Source organism: Ascaphus truei, chromosome 4 (assembly GCF_040206685.1).
Source record: "Ascaphus truei isolate aAscTru1 chromosome 4, aAscTru1.hap1, whole genome shotgun sequence".
Taxonomy (NCBI): domain Eukaryota; kingdom Metazoa; phylum Chordata; class Amphibia; order Anura; family Ascaphidae; genus Ascaphus; species Ascaphus truei.
In genome coordinates this window covers 114,879,905-114,900,242 of record NC_134486.1, presented here as the reverse complement: position 1 = coordinate 114,900,242, position 20,338 = coordinate 114,879,905, and the positions used below count along the sequence as shown (strand labels likewise).

The following is a 20,338-nucleotide window of genomic DNA, read 5'->3' as shown; positions in this document are numbered from 1 at the left end:
TATATAGTACTATCTAAACTGGTATAGATGTATTTACAAAAAACATACACTTCATGCTTCCTTGTGAAAACACACTATTTTAATAATACAGGCCTAATGTTTGACAACTATACTAAGTGTGAGCCTCTAACATTATTGGGTGCAAACAAATGTTTATGACTTAATTCACTCATGTTTATCACCATTTAAATAGGTTTCATACAAGGCCTACTTACTGCCATCAATATGTTGTGTGTACTCCTGCAATATAAAAAAAAAAAAAAAAAAGATACATTATATATATATATATATATATATATATATATATATATATATATATACATACATATACATATATACACACACACACACACACACACTATACATATAGTACAATATACACTTTATATATATATATATATATTTTTATGAGAGAGATATATTTATATATATATAGATACACACGTATTTAAACTCATGCAGACAGGTAGTTAACCAGACTTTCAAATACACACAGAAAAGTATGTGGGAAAAAAACATTTCATTTTGCAGGTGTGTGTATTTACTGATATGGCTGTCTAAGCACTATTTTCACACAGTGCTCTTTGTTATTTTTCTAGAAAACTCAATGTTACTGAAATAAGTGTAGGAATGTTTTCACAAACGAGATAAAAAAATGATACATGTTTTTCCCACATTCGCCTATCACTAACCACAAAACTTAACCCAATTAAAAGGACACATCCAATTGGCGTTTGAAATAAGGAGTAAAAGTAGTTACTTTTGTTGACCTTGAAAACGAAACACAGGAATTTGTTAGCCATTGAGCAGAATCATTTTGATGAGCAAAGAAGACAGAACTGCACACATCTTTTGTGCTACTCTGACATGGCTGATGAATTCGTTAACAATATGAATCCCCTTTTAGGGTATAAGTACATGGTTTCAGAAGCAATTTTAAACAGTCGCGGACACAAAGCAAGCACACGCCAAATCTATGATTTGATTCGAGCTAAATATCCTTATTACCAAGACCGTAGGCATGCGCGGAATTTTAATTCCTCAATAAGATTCACTTTATCAACTAATGACTTTTTTGAACGTGTGCAGGATAAGCTAGAACACACCTATGGTTTCTGGAAGATTGCAAAGGAAAAGCATTTTACCCTGAAAGAGGGCACATATATTGTTGTGAAAGGCATATTTATTCCTAATGCCAATAGCAATGGATCCGCTACTACTGTTCCGTGTGAATCGATACCTGCTGCAATATCTGCACCCTCCATTCCTGAAACCCACATTGTACAACAACAAAAGTACTATGATTATGTACCAAGCCTTTCAGCTGAAAATGCATTGGAATGGGAACCAGAAGAAATGAACCTACCTCCCGACCAATTGTTTGAAGAAAGCAGTGGCGATTCCTATGAGCGCTTCATGGAGGAGATGTGTGTCATACTGGATTCAGCGGGTGGGTCAAGCGTGGATGAAAATGCCTTGCATTTCTGGAGCGACCAGTTGCAGCCAGACGAACAGTTAATTCTAGAAGAATGGTAAATATAACAACCGTTATGCGTTGACTGTGCGTTTAAATGTTTTTTTTTTTTTTTTTAACCACCATTTTCCCTTTCAATGCGTGGATACAGCGTAACATTGCAGACTGCATAACATGTAGCGATCACAAAGAATTTGTTGCCGAATACAATATAGTATAACCTGAAAGAGTAGTACACATTGCTGACGGAATAAATATACGTACTTTCCTATCCCTTTAACCATAGTAGCAACATTTTAACATAACTCTAACACATACCTGTTTTGTTATCATGCAACATTTAAAAGCGGGTCCACCACGTATGACGTGGGACCCTTGTCATGGCCCAAGGCGTCCTTAAAAAGGATTACGGATGTAAGTCCCGCCCCCAAGCGACGTGCGCGCCTCAAAGCCTATTGGCTGTCATGTTTTGTTATAGTAACGGTAACTGCAGTGTGTCATGTGTGCGGCTCAGTGTTTGTAGCCGTAAAGTGGGCGTTAGCAGAATGTTAATTGAGTGGGAGGAGAGTTAGCGTGCGTTTCACGCTGGTTTAACATGACGTCACACGTATTGCATTTGCGCATTGTGTTATCGGCCGTCCTTTCTGTCCAAACACGTCTGTTTAAAAAGAATACAGATGTACTCGTTTAGAACGAATGTAGTTTCGTATTCATTGTATTTGAAATAAAGATTTTATGTTTAATGGTATTTTCAAGATGTATTGAACGCACAACGTACGCTTTGTTTTGCGCATGCGCTAACAGTTAGTGCAGCCAAGCGTGAAGTGCGTGCGCACACTAAGATGTGCGCGCACATTTTTCAGTATACAGGCAACGTTCACATCATATACATAGTTATGCCTGCTACAAATTTAAAGAAACATTACATACTGATGTACACTTGTACTTCTAACATATAAGTGAGTGACGTGTGTATGTACACAATCATATAGAGCTGTGTAATGCGTTGTCACGGATACATATATAGTAAGGTGCCATATTTGACCATCATGTGTTTGCTGTATTTCAGAGATGTCGGGGAAGATACAATCGGATCAATGTATGATTTCAGAAGAGTCTACCTTTATATGAGATGATTGTGAGGAGGAGCCACCGACTACTATACTACATATGGAACTAATTTTATATTGCTTGCAGCGCTTATTAACAAACAATTAAAAATGTGATACCCTTATGCCTATATTGCATAAGCACTTAATTAACATAATGATGTTGCAAAATAGTGCCTCATGAATTTTTATTGAGTGTTCTTTAATGACTACTATCATTTTATGGCATGGTGTGTTTTATATATAACAACCATTCCCACTCTGCTAACACATTTGTGAATTCTATTGTGTAATGGAACGTATGACTGTCGAAACTATGTAACAATAATAATAATTATAATATGAGCATGTTCATGTATAGCGCTGCTAGTTGTACACAGCGCTTTACAGACACATTTTTCAGGCTGAGGTCCCTGGCCCGTGGAACTTACAATTTATTTTTTGCCGCCTGAGGCACAGGGAGATAAAGTGACTTGCCCAAGGTCACAAGGAGCCGACACCGGGAATTGAACCAGACTCGCCTGCTTCAAAATCTCAGTGCCAGTGTGTGTCTTTACTCACTGAGCCACTCCTTCTCCCAATGTAAAGGACACTTACAACCAACTAGCCATTTCTTGTTAAAAATCTCTTGTTACATGGGTATGTTGATAAAATGTTTTGGGACTGTAGCAAATAATGTTATTGGCCAGATGTTGTGGTCCCGTACAATGCATGATGTTCTGATTATGACATCAACATCATGTTATGAAGTACGTTTCTGTGTATATTTCATTAACCTAACTAACTATAGTTTACTGTGTTTATTAAACGTTCTAAAAATACATAGTATAGTCAATATGATGATATAAGCTACCATAATAAAGCTGGTGTTATCATTTGTCGGTGTTACTGTATACATGGATCCTACACAAATTGATACAGACACAAACAGTTGTCTTACAAAGTGTGTCTATGCTAATGTGCACGTGATTGACGTTACAATTGTGACAATACTTGATAATTATCATCATGATAAAGATGAAGTGACGTGATTTCTATTGCAAAAATATTACCAACATTGTCATATTGGTAAATTATAAATGCTAAATGCCAGTAACATTAGTGACAAATTTGTCTTCTCTGTTAACAGTTTAACACTTGGTACATGTAGGACACATCCACACACGTGTGACTTATACATACACATGTCACAAATTTAAATTAATGTTGACTATTAATTCCTAGCATTACAAAACACCAACATTGCTAAATATAAGATGTAGTACGCATTGTTGTGATTGCAGGCATTCATGCATGGAGTTTTATGATCAGTCAATTTCATCCGTGATGAATGATCTCCCATTAGTAAAGAAATAACTACAGTTATCCCCTTGTCTCCAAACACCTCTATATTACATTAATGGAATTTATAAGGAAACATTCATAAAATGTGATGAAATGGGAGTAATCTTTTTCTAATACAATGCACATGAAAGCTCAAGAGTAGCTAAATGCATATACATGATACAGAAAGTACATATATGTAACATTTGTGTTTAAACCAATATGTTGGGTTTTGACTTCAAATAATTATAGGAAGATTGATGTAGGCACATCTTATGAGAGATGTCAGCAAATATACATACCATGATCAGTCATACTGGAGATATACCTATAATGCAAAGGAACAATATATAAATTGCAAACATTGACATGCCATCTTCAGTACCGTAAACAACACAGCAAAGTGTGTATTTGGTGTTAAATGTGCAACACCATGTATATTTCATGACATTCAAAATGTAAATCAGGCTGGTGTACACATCATATGGATGTACATGTTACACTGCACCAATAACATTGTATGTAAGCATACTAGAAGCATGAATGAGTATGGGCATAATATGTGTATTGTGTTAGCATAAGGAACAACACAATGCTAAAATATTAGTGCTTTGTTACCCCAGTTTTATTCACATACACACAACTAAAGTAAAATTGAAGTGGGATTATATAACCTGTGCAACAATAACATACCGGTGCCACATCCCTTTGTGCACACAGCAGAGAGAAGAAAGGTGTGCAACCCATATTCATCTGTGTCCTACCAGAAGGGTATATAAAAAAACATTATTGTTAAGATAACATAATGTAAGTATAAAAGTAGAACTTGGAACATATATGTTTGTACTTACAAGAAAAAAATGAATTGATGAGATTCTGGCGTGTCTGGCCACCACTGGCTGTTTGTTCATTTTCAGCAGCTACATGGGTGGGATGCTCGTCTACCACAGGCTCAGCTAGGTCTGACTGTACATTGTGCCTGAGTGCAACATTATGCAAAATGCAACAGGCAAGGATAATATCAGACACTTTTTGAGGCTTGTATAGAAGAGCCCCACCAGTTCTGTCCAGACACCTAAATCTGGTCTTGAGTAGGCCAAATGTCCTCTCTATAACAGATCTTGTAGATATATGGGCTGCATTGTACCTGTCCTCTGCTTCAGTTTGAGGGTTTAGCACCGGAGTCAAGAGCCACGGCCTAATTCCATATCCTGAGTCACCTATAATGAATGGAGCACACATAAGCTGACATTAGTGATCAAATTGTACAATGCCAACATTCCTAAATAAAAATGTGTTTTGTGTTATAACATGTAAATGTGTACTCACCCAGCAGCCAACCATGTTCAAAATGTCCCTCTTCGAACGCATGGAAGACTGAAGAGTTCCTCAGGATGGAGGAATCGTGACTGGAACCAGGGAATTTGGGTACCACATGCATTATCCTCATCGTCGCATCACATACCACCTGTACATTGAGTGAATGGTAGTGCTTACGATTGCGGTACACATGCTCACTCTGACCAGGTGCAATCAAAGCAACATGTGTGCAATCGATTGCACCCAGCACACATGGTATCCCTGCTATATTATAAAAGCCAGTCCTGACTTCCAGCCACTCTGTCGCCTCTGTAGGAAAATGAATATAATTCCTAGCGCGTCTATTGAGTGCATAGAGAAACTGGGTCAAGGCCCGCGAGAATGTAGATTGCGAGACCCCGCCCACTATGCCCACAGTTGTCTGGTATGACGCGGAAGCAAGATAATGTAATGAGCACAGCATTTTAACAAGCCCAGGGACTGCACGACCTCTGGCTGTGAAAAAATCTAAATCTCCCCTTAACTCCTGATAAAGAGCTAAGATTGCTGCTGAACTCAAACGATAGCAACTTACAATCTCCTCCTCACTCATCCCATCTAACAGGGTTCTCTCCCTGTACAGACGTGGACGAGGCACAACTTGTCTCCTCTGTCTTCTCCTCTGATCTCCTGTCCCTCTCCCTGTCTCTGTCGTATCCGCGTGACTGTCCCTGTCACTGTCACTGTCCCTCGGTGTGTCCCTCCCTTGCCCTATATGATTGTCTTCATCATCAAGCATGTCATAGAAAAGAATGTTCCTCCGTCTCCTAAACAATCTCAACATTTTGAAATGAGTAGCTGTGAATGATCAGGTAATGGGCGTCCTTTAAATAGGTATGTGATGATGTCAGGTGACATAGTAAAATGCAAGGTGTTACATTAACATAATAAAGTACTTCTGTGGCAAGCTGTGTGCAGTTCTTGTTATAAGTATTTGTTGTGTGTATTCTGCAGGGAATGATGATATTTGGCAATGATGTGACGTGAACCTTTGTAGAAACATTGCTTGCAAATAAATAGTTGCATGTGCAATGCATGTAACACTTGTGAACGCAACAGTCAGTCATGTAATTAGGCAAAAAGGCTGAGATTGACGTGGGAAAAGTTTTGTGTAACATGTGTAATTAGGCATGTTATTGTGACATGTTGACAACAATGAATAGTCGTGTGCATATGCATGCATTTGTGTAATGAGGATAGTTGGTATAGAATGAGTTAACAAGGTGTCCCAATGCTGAATTACTGTACATGTGTGTATAAGTTAGGTTGAAGTGCTTGTAATGCTACGGTTACAATGTAAACATGCAATGTGATTGAGCGTCCAATAAGTGACGTCATGAAAATAGGGAGGACCCAAAACTATATGTAAACATGAGAAGACAGATGTACATGAACGTTTAAAGATGCGTGTCACATTACAAGCATTGTGTAATGTAAAGGAAGATGAATATACTGTGTATGTGTGACATGTGTGACATGTGTAACATCATGTAAATAATTGTCGCTCAGTTCAGTAAAATGTGTGATATGATGTGAGGTTCTCCTTTAAGAGTTGAGTATAGTATTTTCCCTTGGCACATCATCACATGATGAGTAATGTGACCCGCAAATGCTGCAAACATGTAAAAGTATAATGTTATGCAAATAATACACGTCAGCTGTGACACAATGCAGGGAATGCCCCCACACTGTAATGCAAATGACGTTTGTATTGTGAGCAATGAAACGTAAACAGTACTATACTGTTATACGTCCCCGCTCCATTGACTCCATTGATGTACAGAAGTTTTTTTTTTCTAAGTGCCGTTGCGGCAGCCTTAGCGATCGTTCTCCCCTCCAAACTGCCAACTTTAGTTGGCGGGAGAAATTGGCCATAACATCTCAATTTCGTAGTGCCGATCAGGCCCAATAAGCTGTTTTATTTTGTTGAATCCAGCCGATTTAAAAAAGTGGCGATCAGTGGCGAAAACAGGCTTATCGGCAGCCGACTGGCCATAACAAAATAATCGGCTCCGAAACCTGGCGAAATCAAGCACTTATCGGCGCTTACTGAATCTCAAACCCAATTTTGGCTATAAAATGGTGATAATTCCCTTATCAACGCTTACTGCATGAGGCCCATAGTTTTTGAAAAAAGTGCTGCTGCTAAGATTCTCTGCCGAAGCTCTCATATGCAATGCAATGATATCACCATACAACCTGATCTGTTAGCTCCGTATGGTACTGTTACCTCCGTTGTGGCGCCACCGGCATGACATCATCAAAAAGTCCCTACGCACGTTTCGTGAAGCAGATCTTCACTTCGTCAGCGGAGGAGGGCTAAACAGGGCGGATTTAGTCATGGGGCTAACATTGAGTGTATAGAAGTTACTGTGTGAAGTGAATTGATTTAAAGTATACTGCATGTACCCACCATTACTTTGGCACTTTCACATTGATGTGCTACTATGCAATCTTTATGATCTCAGTACACTGCTTAATACTAGGTGCTCATGTTTAGAATATTTATGGCATAAACAGGGCTGATTTGGTCATAGTGCTAACATTGGGTGAATGCAAGCTACTGTGTAAAGTGAATTGATACAAAGTAAACTGCATCTATCCACTAGTATTTTGGCACTTTCACATTGATCTGCTACCACTGGTTACTATGCTATAATTGTTACAGTCTTTACGACTTCAGTACACTGCTTAATACTAAGTGCTCATGTTTAGAATATCTATGGCACAAACAGGGCCGATTCGGTGCAATCTTGTTCAAATTTTGAATGTCTGCTGAGAATAAGAATATAATTGGGGTTTGGATTAAGATACAAGGTGGTGATTGGCTATATATTAACATTGGTTACCATCACCAATCAACACTACTCAACCACTCATGTGATCAAAATTACAATTATAACTGCAATTACTGCTAACATATACTAGAGATTCTGCTGCGGTACCATTCTTAATTGCATGACCTATACCAAGCTACATTTGGGAATAATAGTCAGTAATTTTCAGATGCTCCTCCCCTTCGGGATTTTAATCACATTTTAATCATCACTGTAAATATATCACACACGTCTTTGTTTAGACAAATAAAATTTTATTATTTTTTTAATATATTTTGTTCTTCTCAGTGGTACACACTAGGTGCATTGAACATCTGGTTCTATAGGAATTACTAATTTTGATGATTTCCTCACGTCTAAACACTAATTGTGTACTTTGCGTGCAATTGAAAGGGATCTAGTGTGGGAAAGGAAAATAGATACGAACTCCTATAAACGTGGTACTTGACTCCAGACCATATACATAAATATCACAAACAAACCTCCCCCTATGCTTCTTGGGGATGTACATCATGTATGGTGGGAGTGTCCAGTAATAAACAAATTCAGGACAGAGTTATACGGACTCCTTGATAACCTATGGATATCACTAACTCCCGCTCTGTGGGAAGTACTTTTACTTAAAAGGCCCATTAGGACTAACAGTAGACAAAGGAAGCTTATCAACCATGTTTTTTCAGCAACCAGGTGTGCCTTTGCAGAAGCCTGGAAAGGGATAGCCCCCAGTCTTATTATAGTCATTACAAGGGAACAGAATATTATAGCCCTAGAAAAACTCACGGCCTGGAACAATGATTCCTCAAATAAATATATGGCGACATGGAATCTGTGGGGTTTGAAATGGGAATTCTCAACCTTTGACAGGTCTTCTTTGGTGTTATAAGTAATTGGGCTGTCTAGAAAGATAACGAGAGTAAAATGTTGTGCAGAATTCATATAATTGTATATGCCATGCTGTATGAAAGTAAAATGATAAGAATTGATACCTTGTATATCTATGAAGTCTGCAACCTCCCCCTCGCTCCCAACACCCTCACCCCCTCTATTCTGAAAGCTTGATTTTATGTACACTGTGGTACCCCCGCTTCCCAACTCTCCTTGTCCCCTTTTTATTTATATACACCCATAAAACCTCAAAATAAAAATCTTTATGGTAAAAAAATAATAATAATGCAACATTGTTTTGCTTGGTGCATAATTAAATAACATGCAGCTGCATACAGCTGCAGCGGCCGTTCAAACAAATCATGGTGCCAATTTCGTGTGCTCTGCTGTACTCCACGCAGCATGAACGCGGCCAATCGCCCCAGGCACTCGCGCTTATTGCGATTGCTTTGTTTGAATTTCATGGATTCTGTTTCTTTGGGTGCAATGAAATGAATGAATTGCAATGTGTACAGTACTGTGCTACTGTGTCAATTTAAGGTGTTTAAAAAAAAGAACTCTAAAATGCCCTTTTCTGCACTCGCCGCACTCGCGTCTTCAGGCGGGAAGGTTGGAAGAAATCCCGCGTCATGACATGGGTATTCCGAGGTATACACCGCGTGAAGTGTTTGAATAACTCTCGCTTCAGCTGTATAATTAGGCTAAAAATGGTATCCACAAATGTCTATATTTTGCACCTACTTTGCAGTATACTGTAGAGCTTTACTGTTGCGCAGGGCTCTTTAAAGAGAACTCATTCTGTTTTCTGTTTTTGTTCATCTGGATTCGGTTTACAGGACTATAACGCTGAGCACCGAGGATGGGAACTTTTCTGTCTCCATGATGCTGTACAAGGATGAGCAATTTAAGGACATGTGGACCACAGTCCCTTCTCTGAAGCTGGAGGACAACATATTTGTCAGAGTTCACATGGTATGCTCTAACCTCACACACAATCTCTATTGCAACCTCAAACAATCCTTTTTTTTTTCTTTTATAAAATATTCTCTGAAATAGACTTCTAATTGTAAATCGCATCCTGGGAAGGTAGAGGGTGGCAGGATTAGGTGCCTAAAACTTAAGTGACAGGGCCTTCATAATACTAGTACAAGTCCAAAATGGCTGCCTTTCTTCTGACAGAAAAACATATGTTGGAGAAACAAAGCGGATGGGGGAAAAAAAACTCTGAATGTGTGGCCAGCACAAGACAGACTGAAATAACAATGCAACAGAGTTTCCCAAGTGAGATATCAAGTAGGACTCTACTCACAGATTTCTTAGTGCTGTCTCTTCCATTTATTGGAGCGCAGTGAAGAATAGAGGATAATTATCTTTCTCCTAACACCAGGTGGCAGACATGCCATCCCACATTGAGTTTATAGGAGTCTCTCTGATTTGGTGGAGTCAATCTAACTGATTATTAGCATCAGCACACTCATTAACTTAAGTGGAGCCTTGCTGGCTGAAAAAAGCACTTTTCCATTAAAAAGATTTTGTGGGCCTCCAACCCCCAAATCTTACTGATTTGGGTCCCTGGAGGTTGACATCCCAGTCAGAGGAGGCCTTAAATAAACACATCAATAAAAGTATTACAATGTTGCTTCAGTTCTTTGATCTAAGTTTATTTTGTCAGATGTACAGTATCATTATGTAATACAGAACTACATATAATGGTGCTAGTGCTTATACTATTATACCACTATAACAATTAAAGCAAAATTAACCACTTGTCAGAAGATTTTACAATCTCATTTTAATTTAAAATTAAATAATAATAAAATGCCAAAAGAAAAAACAAAAGCAGGAGGAAACGCTTCTTTAATAGTCAGAAGTGTCTATAATTGGTAACCATAAACCACAATGAAATTATATACAGGTATTTTAAGTGCTGAAATCTTAGCACATTTTTGTCACACAAGCTTTTGTCATTGCACAGAACAGTAAATGACGTTGATGGTGCAGATTGAGATATTTCAGGTTAGTATATAGGCAAACACATCTGTACTGTGAATTGTAAGCAGGTGCCGCCCCTTTCTGACTAACATAACACATATGACCTGCTTTCCGCTTTTTTTTAATTTCCAAACTAAACCATACTGTACATTGTCTGCTTGTCAATGTATTAAATAACATGACATGTAAAATGATCAAAAATACAAATACGTCTTTATGCTCAGTTTATTTAATTATTTAACAGATTCCAGGTCATTTGATAATACGGTTGGAGAAATGCTGGGCCACGCCCACAAATGATCTTTCTCATCCCGTTCAATATACATTTATACAAGACAGGTAAGTGGAAACCATGGCCCCAAAACAGCCTTCCTGACTGTATGTTTTTGTTCTTTCTACCATTTCTCATTGTTGTTTGTTCTAAAGAGAGCAGCGTTGCATATCTCTGAAACAATGCATGGTAGGGGGTACTGGAAGTGGGGCATGTAATAACTTATTATACATTGCATTAAAAACAGGGCAATAGCCCTTTATGATACAAGGCATTGAAAATGGTGTTATAACCCAGGCTAACACAAAATGTATCTTTTAGATTGATTACGGAGTAGGGACATCCATTCCTTTTCTATCAGTATGTGCAAGGCCATCTTGTTGGTGGTTCCATCGCACCAAGCCCTGCGCTTACAGAAGCCCCGCGCTCTCCCCTACAACAATTAAACTGATTGTTGGGGGAGAGCGCAAGGTCTCTGTAACTGTTACCTTCTCCGGCGGCATCTCCTCATGCAGGGTCCCGTCATCATGGCTCCATAACATCAAATGGCAGTGCCTTGCCATGACGTGATGTCACGACGCCAAGTGGCATCACATGGCTATGACAATGGGATACCCTGTGGTGCCATGTTGTGATGACAACGTGATGACGTGATCTCACATGACGTCACATTGTCAAGGCAACGGGGTGTCATTTGATGTTGCGGAAACCATGATGATGAAACCCTGCATGGGGCGATGCCACTGGAGAAAGTAAGAGCCGAGGCCCTGAACATGTCACTGCACCGGGCCCCGCAAACATCCCAGCTGGCCCTGATTATGTGTAATACTGGTGTGTTATAATTATTGCCTCTCATCCTGTTATGGTCACATATGTCACTGTCCACTGTCCACTGTCCAGGAGACAGATCCGCAAGGCAGAGGTGGAGAGTAGAGACCGACCTGTACCTGGGATCCGAATCCTGAAGAGTAGAGTAGTAAGGTCCATGTCCAAGGTCAGGAGAAGGCAGGATAAACCTGGTGACTGTCCCGGGGTCAGGACTTGGAAAGGCAGAGTAGTAGGGGACACAGTTCCGAGGTCGTCAATGATAGGCACTGAGTAAGACAGGCAGGACAAGGCTTCCAGCAGGAAACAAGGTAGGCAGAACCTTGCACAGGCAAGGAGTGGAGGGGAATGAGGCCTTATAAAGGGAGCAGGCAGGTGCAGGCAATCATTCCAGACTGAGGCTAATTTCCTGCCTTGTGGCCATGTTGGTGGAGACAGATGTCCTGCCTCTGCAGCCATGTTGTCGGATCCTTATACATCCCAGAGTATTATGCTGCAGAATATATTTGGCTAATCTAACAAATTATTATAATAATAATACAGATAATGTTGTGGGTTGTCTTTCTGCTAATATCAATGTCTCTGTGGATTTACATAATTATAATAATGTGCTATTGTGGTGTCTGTAATAGCTGCTCACACGTCTATCTGGATGAAACCTTGACAATAATAATGAATGGAGTTGGTGCAGAAGCAATGTTTAGGATCCAGATGTTCAAGTTTGTGGGTCTCGCTTACAACAATGTCTTTCTACACTGCACTGTTCAGATATGTCACAACACAGAGGCAATCTGTAAGCCGGTAAGCATATATATTTATTATATACAGTAGAACAGTGTTTGTCAACGCTCAAGAAACATCAGTCAGCCTTTCCTATACCTATTCAGTATGCTGTGAAGCCGTCTTTCCCTAGACAAGGAAGCTTGAAGCCCCATTCACATAAATTGACAGCATATAAAAAGGGGGTGTAAAAATGCGTTACCAAGCACAAATGGATGCACTTCTCGCCTATGTGAATACTGTATTTGACAGGATTATTATCCGCAAAACATGACCTGGCTGGGGTGCCCAAAGAAAAGCGTTAAGAAACACAGGTATGGGGGGTTATTAATTAAACTGCGATAGTGCAGATCGAGGTACTATCGGACGAAAACTCCCATAGTAGTCAATGGGAGTTTGTGTGCAATAGTGCCCTAGCCAGCACTAACACAGTTTAATGGTAACCCTCATGGATTCCTATCATGTGCTATTTATCAGATTGCATCTGCTACAAAACGCGTGTAATACTAGTGAAAAACATAGCACCAGATGTAGTGATGAAATTGTTGTCTTTATTAAATACACAGCATTTCCCTTCAATTCATTGGTCCGTTTCTCCATGAATATAAACAACTTTAAAAACTGAAATCTTAATTTTTGAAAAACGTTTCAAATTTGGATTACTTTTTCTGACCCTGAAAATGTGGTCGTAAATTGTTTAAAAAATCCATATGCATAAAAAAAGGATTTATCTCCCTGGATAAGATGAGAAAAAAACTTTTTTAAAGGGGGGAGGGGTGGTATTGTAACGCTCGCCAAACCTGTGTGCACGTTGTTACGCCGGTGCTGTCCGCAGACCAGACCCGTCCCTTCTACTGAGGTGAGGAACGTATATGGGCACGCACCCGCAGCAAAGGAGCGTGTCCGGAGTGTGGTGTTTTAGGCGTTGCCAGGCCAGGTGATGTTAGCTAGCAATACTCGCCGGTACCGGTGAAGAAGTGCCGTTGTGGTTGCCGTTTAGCCAAGGTCAGGGATTGGAGAATTCCAGAAGGTCGTTGTCCAAGCAGGGGTCGAGAGCAAGAGATAGACGTCCGCCAAGCCAAGTCGTAACCTGAGAGAATAAGAGAGAGAATGCCAGAGTAGTAATCCTAGTGGAAACTATGTCGAGCAATGAATGAATGGCAAGACAGGCAATATAAAGCGTGGCTGACCAGTAGGAAGAGGAGGCAGGCCTGGAGGAGTGCATGGAGCTGTCCTGGATAGGCTGTCAAAAGGAGGATACAGGTGAGCAGTCTTTAAGCCTAATTGAACCGTGTGTGTTGGGGGCGGAGCCTCACTGCAGGAGCAGTGAATAAATTAAAAGGATCCTGCGCACGCTCTGTAACAGAGACGGGCGCGCGCCCGTGAACAGCAGCAGCCGTCAGAGCTCGAGCCGCTTACTGCTCGGCAACCGCCCGCTGGGGATGAGGAGGGAATCCCCCAATTACCGAGACCGGAGGGAGCCGACGTCGGGAGCGCCCCGCAGTATCAGGCGGAACACGAGGTGAGGGGAGGTCACGCCGCGACCTCCGGATCCTCACACACGTGACTTGTGTATGTGAAAAGGTTTTAAACTTACAGCTGGCCAGCTGACTCACCTCCTTGCAGGCCACTAAAAATGAGCAATAACCCCCCAAATACCATCACTATACATCTCAATATGCTGTCACCACCAATAATAATTTATGGTTTTAGCCCCAGGGGTCTTTGGTCCAGTTTACTGGAAGAAGCTGTAATTAACACAAAAACAGAATGTAGCAAAATGTGTCTCAAAATGTGGTTAATCTCTTCAAAAGGTACTGTGTTCAATTAGAGCCCAAAGACAGTACTTATTAAAATTTTTATTTAATATACAAAGTGGTACAGTGCTTGTTCAAAGAGTAGGAATGTTACAAAGTCATACAATATATAAATGAAGATAGTGTCATAAAATTAAATTATCACATATTAAACATATGTACCCCACACTCATAAGTACAAAATGTAAAAAGACATACTGTAATGGTAAATCAATTCGATAATGATTTTGCTGCTAATAAATAGAAAAAAATACAAGATAAACGATCTACTAACAGAACTAAACTGCATCAAAAAGATGTTTCTGTCCTACCAAAACTATAATGTTAGTAAAATGTCCCAAATCAAAAGATAATAATCAATAGACAGAAACAAATCACCAGGAGGAAAAATCCATTGGCAACATGCCAAAAAATAAGTTCAATAAAGTTAATCAGTGGGGACACATCAACAAAACCTTTTTACTTGAAAATATCATAAGTAGGTATTAGACATCAGGCAAAAAGTAAAAATAGCAATCAGGAAGATGTGTGCCCCACTACAAGTCTATATTTTTTATCCTTGTATATGTTTTATTTTTCATACATTTTTAAATCTGTAAGGAAATACAGAATGTCCTCTTTGTCACCTCCTGAACCGATTCACTGATTTATACAATGCTCTTTGCAGATACCATTTGTCATTTGTCTGTGTTGCCTGCAACTATATATATTTTATATCTGTGCACTATAAATGAGATTACCAGATAAATCATTGCCTTACTGCCAATATATGGCTGTAACAAGCTTTATTTGTGGCCTTTTGATCAGTTTATTATCAGCTCAAGCTGCGTGATTGGTGTTTGTGTCACTGGAGTGAGGCTCACATGTTAATTGTTTTATTTCCAACTGCTATTTAAACTGCACTACTAGGCTTCTCAGACAGCTTGCATCTCTGCCGTTTCAGATTACACAAACCATACCGCTTTGAAATGGGATTATTAGATAGTGTGTGCACTTTAACATGGTTGTGAATATGCCAATCTGTTAGATCTTTGCAATTACCTTGCATGTACAGTATGCTGGTGGGAATAACATCAGATGCCTGAGCCCAGATTAATTTACATACAATAATTCCAAGTACTTATGAACTGTGGCAACTCTATTGTACAACTTTGACTGAGGGCATTGAGTCAGATTCCTCTCTCACAATACAGCTGTGCCCCAAACATGTATACATACACAGCCATAGAGACTTCTCTATGAAAATATATTCTATCAAGTTATAGATTATATTGCACATCCACTATCAATAGACCAACCTGCAATATTATACATACCATCACAAATACTACTGTGGAGGAGATACATCGATGATATTATTATTGTGTGGGAGGGGACAGAAGATTCCTATCTTGAGTTTGTCACAAATCTGAACAATAATGATTTTAATTTAAAATTTAGTGGTGAAAATAGCTCAGTAAGCATTCATTATCTCGATTTAGAGATTTACATTGAGGCCAAAACTGTACATACTAAAACGCATTTTAAGGCTACAAATGTAAATTCATATTTAGACCCATTTAGTTGTCACGATAAGAGATGGGTCCAAAATATTCCCTTTAATCAATTTCTCAGGTTAAAGAGAAATGATTCTAAGGCTGTGGATTATGAAGAACAATCTTTCTTTTTAAAGAAAAGATTCCTAGACTAAGATTATGATAGCGATTTAGTAAACTCTTCGCTCAAAAAACTAGAAAGGATTCCTAGGAAATCTTTGATGAAATATTATCATAAAAAGAGTGAGAAGAGACAAAATCAAATCCCAGCATTTATTACTCAATTTAGTGATACCCATTACAATGTTAGAAAAATTCTGCAAAAACATTGGGGGATATTAAAAGCTGATCCCATTTTGGGTCCCCAACTAAAGTCCAAACCAGGGATAGTGTTCAAACGAGCACCTAACCTTAAACACATTCTGGCTCCAAGTCAAGTCTCCAGAGAGGCCATCATATCTGGAGATATTAAAACTCGCCTAGGAGTTAAAGGCACGTACAAATGCGGAAAGTGTAAAGCGTGTAACCATATCTGTCAAGGGAAAACAGTTACATCAGGAGTTACTAACAAGGTCTACAATATTACAAGTTTCATTAATTGTCAGACAACGCATGTGGTCTATGCCTTACAGTGTAGCTGTAATTTACAGTACATTGGTAAGACAAAAAGACCGTTTAAAATGCGCATGTTAGAGCACATGATAAATGTTAAAAACATACCAAAAATAATAGCAAAGGGTATGCCATTAACTCCGCTTTTGAAACACTTTAAAGAAGTGCATAACAGTGAACCTGGTTGTATTAAATTTAAGGGACTTGAAAGTGTATCACTAGGTAGTAGACAGGGAAATAGAGATAATCATTTATTGAAACGGGAGCAATTTTGGATTTATGAAATGCATACCAGACATCCCTATGGTTTCAATGAATTAATTGAATTGACTCCTTTTTTAAGATAAGGTATTCCATTTTTAATAAAATGAATTTATTAACATTTATTTGCATTAACATTTATGTATGTTTTTATATTTATTTGTATTTATTTAATCATTTGTTCTTTTTTCTTTTATTCATATACAGGTTTCAGCATGATTTGTTTACATAGTATATCATTTATGTTGTTAGAGGTCTTATTCCTGTATTTTTTCATAGGGGTGAGTGCAATGATTAATTTATACTTGCACACATCCCCCACATGAGTTGCCATACACCCTGTTGCCTAGTAACCTTATTTCAAGGTGTTTCAATCGGTGTAGCAATTAGGCAAAGTAAGGGTGTTTCTCTGAGGGGGCTGGTTTCTTCAATCAGTTGCCGCCTATATATACGCGCGGATGACGCTGTACGTGACCTCCTGACGAAGTACTTGGTACGAAACGCGTAGAGGTCACGACAGGTCATCCTGCGCGTGTATGCTGGTAAGCTGAGACGGAGCCTGCAGGAGACAGCAGCGGTTTTATCCATCTCCGCGGTGCCGAGATCCGGATCCTGTGCAGCCACCGCGAGTCTGCTGACTGTCTCAGTGTGAGTGTCCGTTTCCCCTTGCCAGTGCCCAACCCTATGGCGGTTTCTATACAAATCTGTTGATAGGTTCTTTTCATGTTTGTTTGTTTTTCTTTCATGTTTTTTATATAAATTTTACTGTATTTGTATACTGTGCAGCTTAGGGTTTAGTCTCCATTAGGTGTTCTCCTTGGTAGTACTTAGCCGTCCAGCTGCACAGCTGTTCTGAGGTGGGGTTGGATCCCCTCAGTTTTTGTGTATTTTTAATAAATTACCTTCCACTAATCCCTAGTGCGCATTTGTGCATTTTTTATTAACTTGTATTTCAGGGTGCCTTCCCCCCTTTCTAAGGGGGATTCATCTAGATTTCAGAGTTTCTGGGGAGACGCTTTATGTACATGCTGCAAAGGGATCATCCACACCATCACACAGCACGAGCGCTGAATATCCTGTGTTTTTTCTACCATCACAAATACAATACACAGGCAATCACATTGTGGAGATTAGTTACAAATAATTGGTTGAGGAGTAATACTTGGCAGCGATGTTAGAACTGTGTCATGCTCCACATGACTTTCATATCTAGCATATAGAATTCTATCTCCACTGCACCTCAACACCAGACACTCCAGTACTGACACCATCTCGTTCACAATTGTCATTTTTTACAAATCCACATACCAGTGCTATATATGGAGATTAGTGTAAACTAATGTTGAGGAGTAACACTTGGCAGCGATGTTAGAGCTGCGTCACGCTCCATGTGACTTTCATATCTAGTATATAGATCCTATATCTCCATCTTGTATATACTTCTTGCACTATAGCACATTACCATTCCATTGTAGTATTCCCCAATACCAAACGGTCTTTTAATACACAATAACACCACCACAGCAGAAATAATTATACTTCACACCCTGTCATTTTAATTGTTTATTTTTAAACACACATTCATGTTAAATTTACTTGTGTACATATATATTATATAACCCATAGACCCCCACCCGGTCGCAGATCGGGCCCCCTAAGGTGTTCTGGGGTCTCGCTACATGTCTCTGTGTGGTGCATACCTGCTGGCAACAGGAGGGCCCGAGTCTCCCGCGATGACATGGGGGACAACAGGACAGGTTACTGGGGTGGATGCCTTCGTTCTCCTTCAATGGTGCAGCGCCTCCATCTGTAGTAAGCCCCAGGAATATCGGGTGGAATCCCGACCACAGAAATCCCCCTCCCAGGGATTGAGAGATTCTAGTCTCACACAAGGTTCTCTTTAAACAGCAGACTCCTTTATTATTCAGTCTCCCGCAGCAGCAGACAGGTATAGTTGATTTACAATGCCACCAGCTGTTCTCCTTAGTGATGGTCCCTGCCTCCACTCTGGACCCAAGGGCCATCCAGAGTGGGGCTATCTCTTCCCTCATACCCTAAGCAGGGTGAGAGGTATTTGGTCCACCTCACTATATTCTATCAGCTCTACTCATAAGCTGCTCACTCCTCTGCTCCCTAACACTAACTCTTACTCCTGACTGACTGTCAGACTCTCACACTAAATAGGAAATGCACTGCTCTTTATGATCTCAGCAGGCACCGCCCCTGTGTCTCTTGATTGGACACTGGGTCAGGTGACCTACCTCCACCATTCAGGGCAAGTGCTTGAAGTGGGGGAACCCCATGATAACTCCTGGCAACCTGCCCTTAGCAGGGATTATAGCAGGAGGAGGATAGAACTATACCATTTCTTACCCGGGCTACAATTATATTTGCAGAAATAAAAGCTAAGTTTTAACTATAGAGTGCACCACTCAAATGTGCTTCTTTTTGGGACAACAGTCATCTTTTCAACTGCTGTCCTTTTTGATAAACCATCATCAGAAGTGACATTGCAAATTTTTATTAATGCCCTCGTGACAATATTTGTAGTTTTGACTGCATATTTGCAGTTTTTGTGTGTCATACACGGACTTGGGGGGTCCCCGGAGGTCGGAGGATGATGGATATGCTCCAGGAGCGCTCACCCCCTAACTGTAGCGCTTGCGCGGGCCCACAAACAAGACCTGACCCCGGCACTGAGGTGGGAAAGATTATGCCACACACCCACAGTAACAGGGCAGGCCCAGAAGGTGGTTTGTAGCGTTGCTGGGTCTGGGTATGTAGAAAGGGTTAATCCAATACTTGCCGGGGTCCGTGGGTTGGAGAGGTACACGTAGTTGAAGTCCGTAAGCCTGTGGTATGGGGTTGGAGAGGTACTCATAGTCGTTAACCGTAAGCCAGGTGTCAAGAGCCAGAGAGAATCCAAATGCAAGGCCAGGTCGGTACACGAGAGGTTAACTGCAGAGAACAAGACAAGACTGGGCTGGACAAGACAGGCACATGCAAAGGCTACACAAAGTTATGCTCAGCAATGAGACTGAGCACCGAGCAGGTTCTTATACAGGAAGTGACCAATGAGGCAGGAGGCGGAGCGGAGGCACGGCCCCAGCAGAGGCAGGAATAGGCTGCAGGAAGACAAGGGCTCATAGCAATCTTGACTAGCAGCTGGGGCTCGTTGTGCGACGTCACGCATGCACGCGCGCACAGAGGAGGCGCAGCGTGGCCGAGGGGGCGGAGCTAATGTCCGTGACCCGGTAG

At 40.3% G+C, this 20,338-nt stretch overlaps 1 protein-coding gene across 1 annotated transcript in view; it reads left to right on the top strand.

The window, feature by feature from the left end:
- Window positions 1–20,338, top strand: part of LOC142492287 (uromodulin-like) — a 63,185-nt gene that overhangs the window by 27,940 nt on the left and 14,907 nt on the right. The window contains exons 5-7 of the mRNA XM_075594958.1: window positions 9,824–9,959; window positions 11,224–11,318; window positions 12,708–12,876. Coding sequence (XP_075451073.1) covers window positions 9,824–9,959; window positions 11,224–11,318; window positions 12,708–12,876 — 400 coding nt within the window. The remainder of the gene's footprint in view (window positions 1–9,823; window positions 9,960–11,223; window positions 11,319–12,707; window positions 12,877–20,338) is intronic.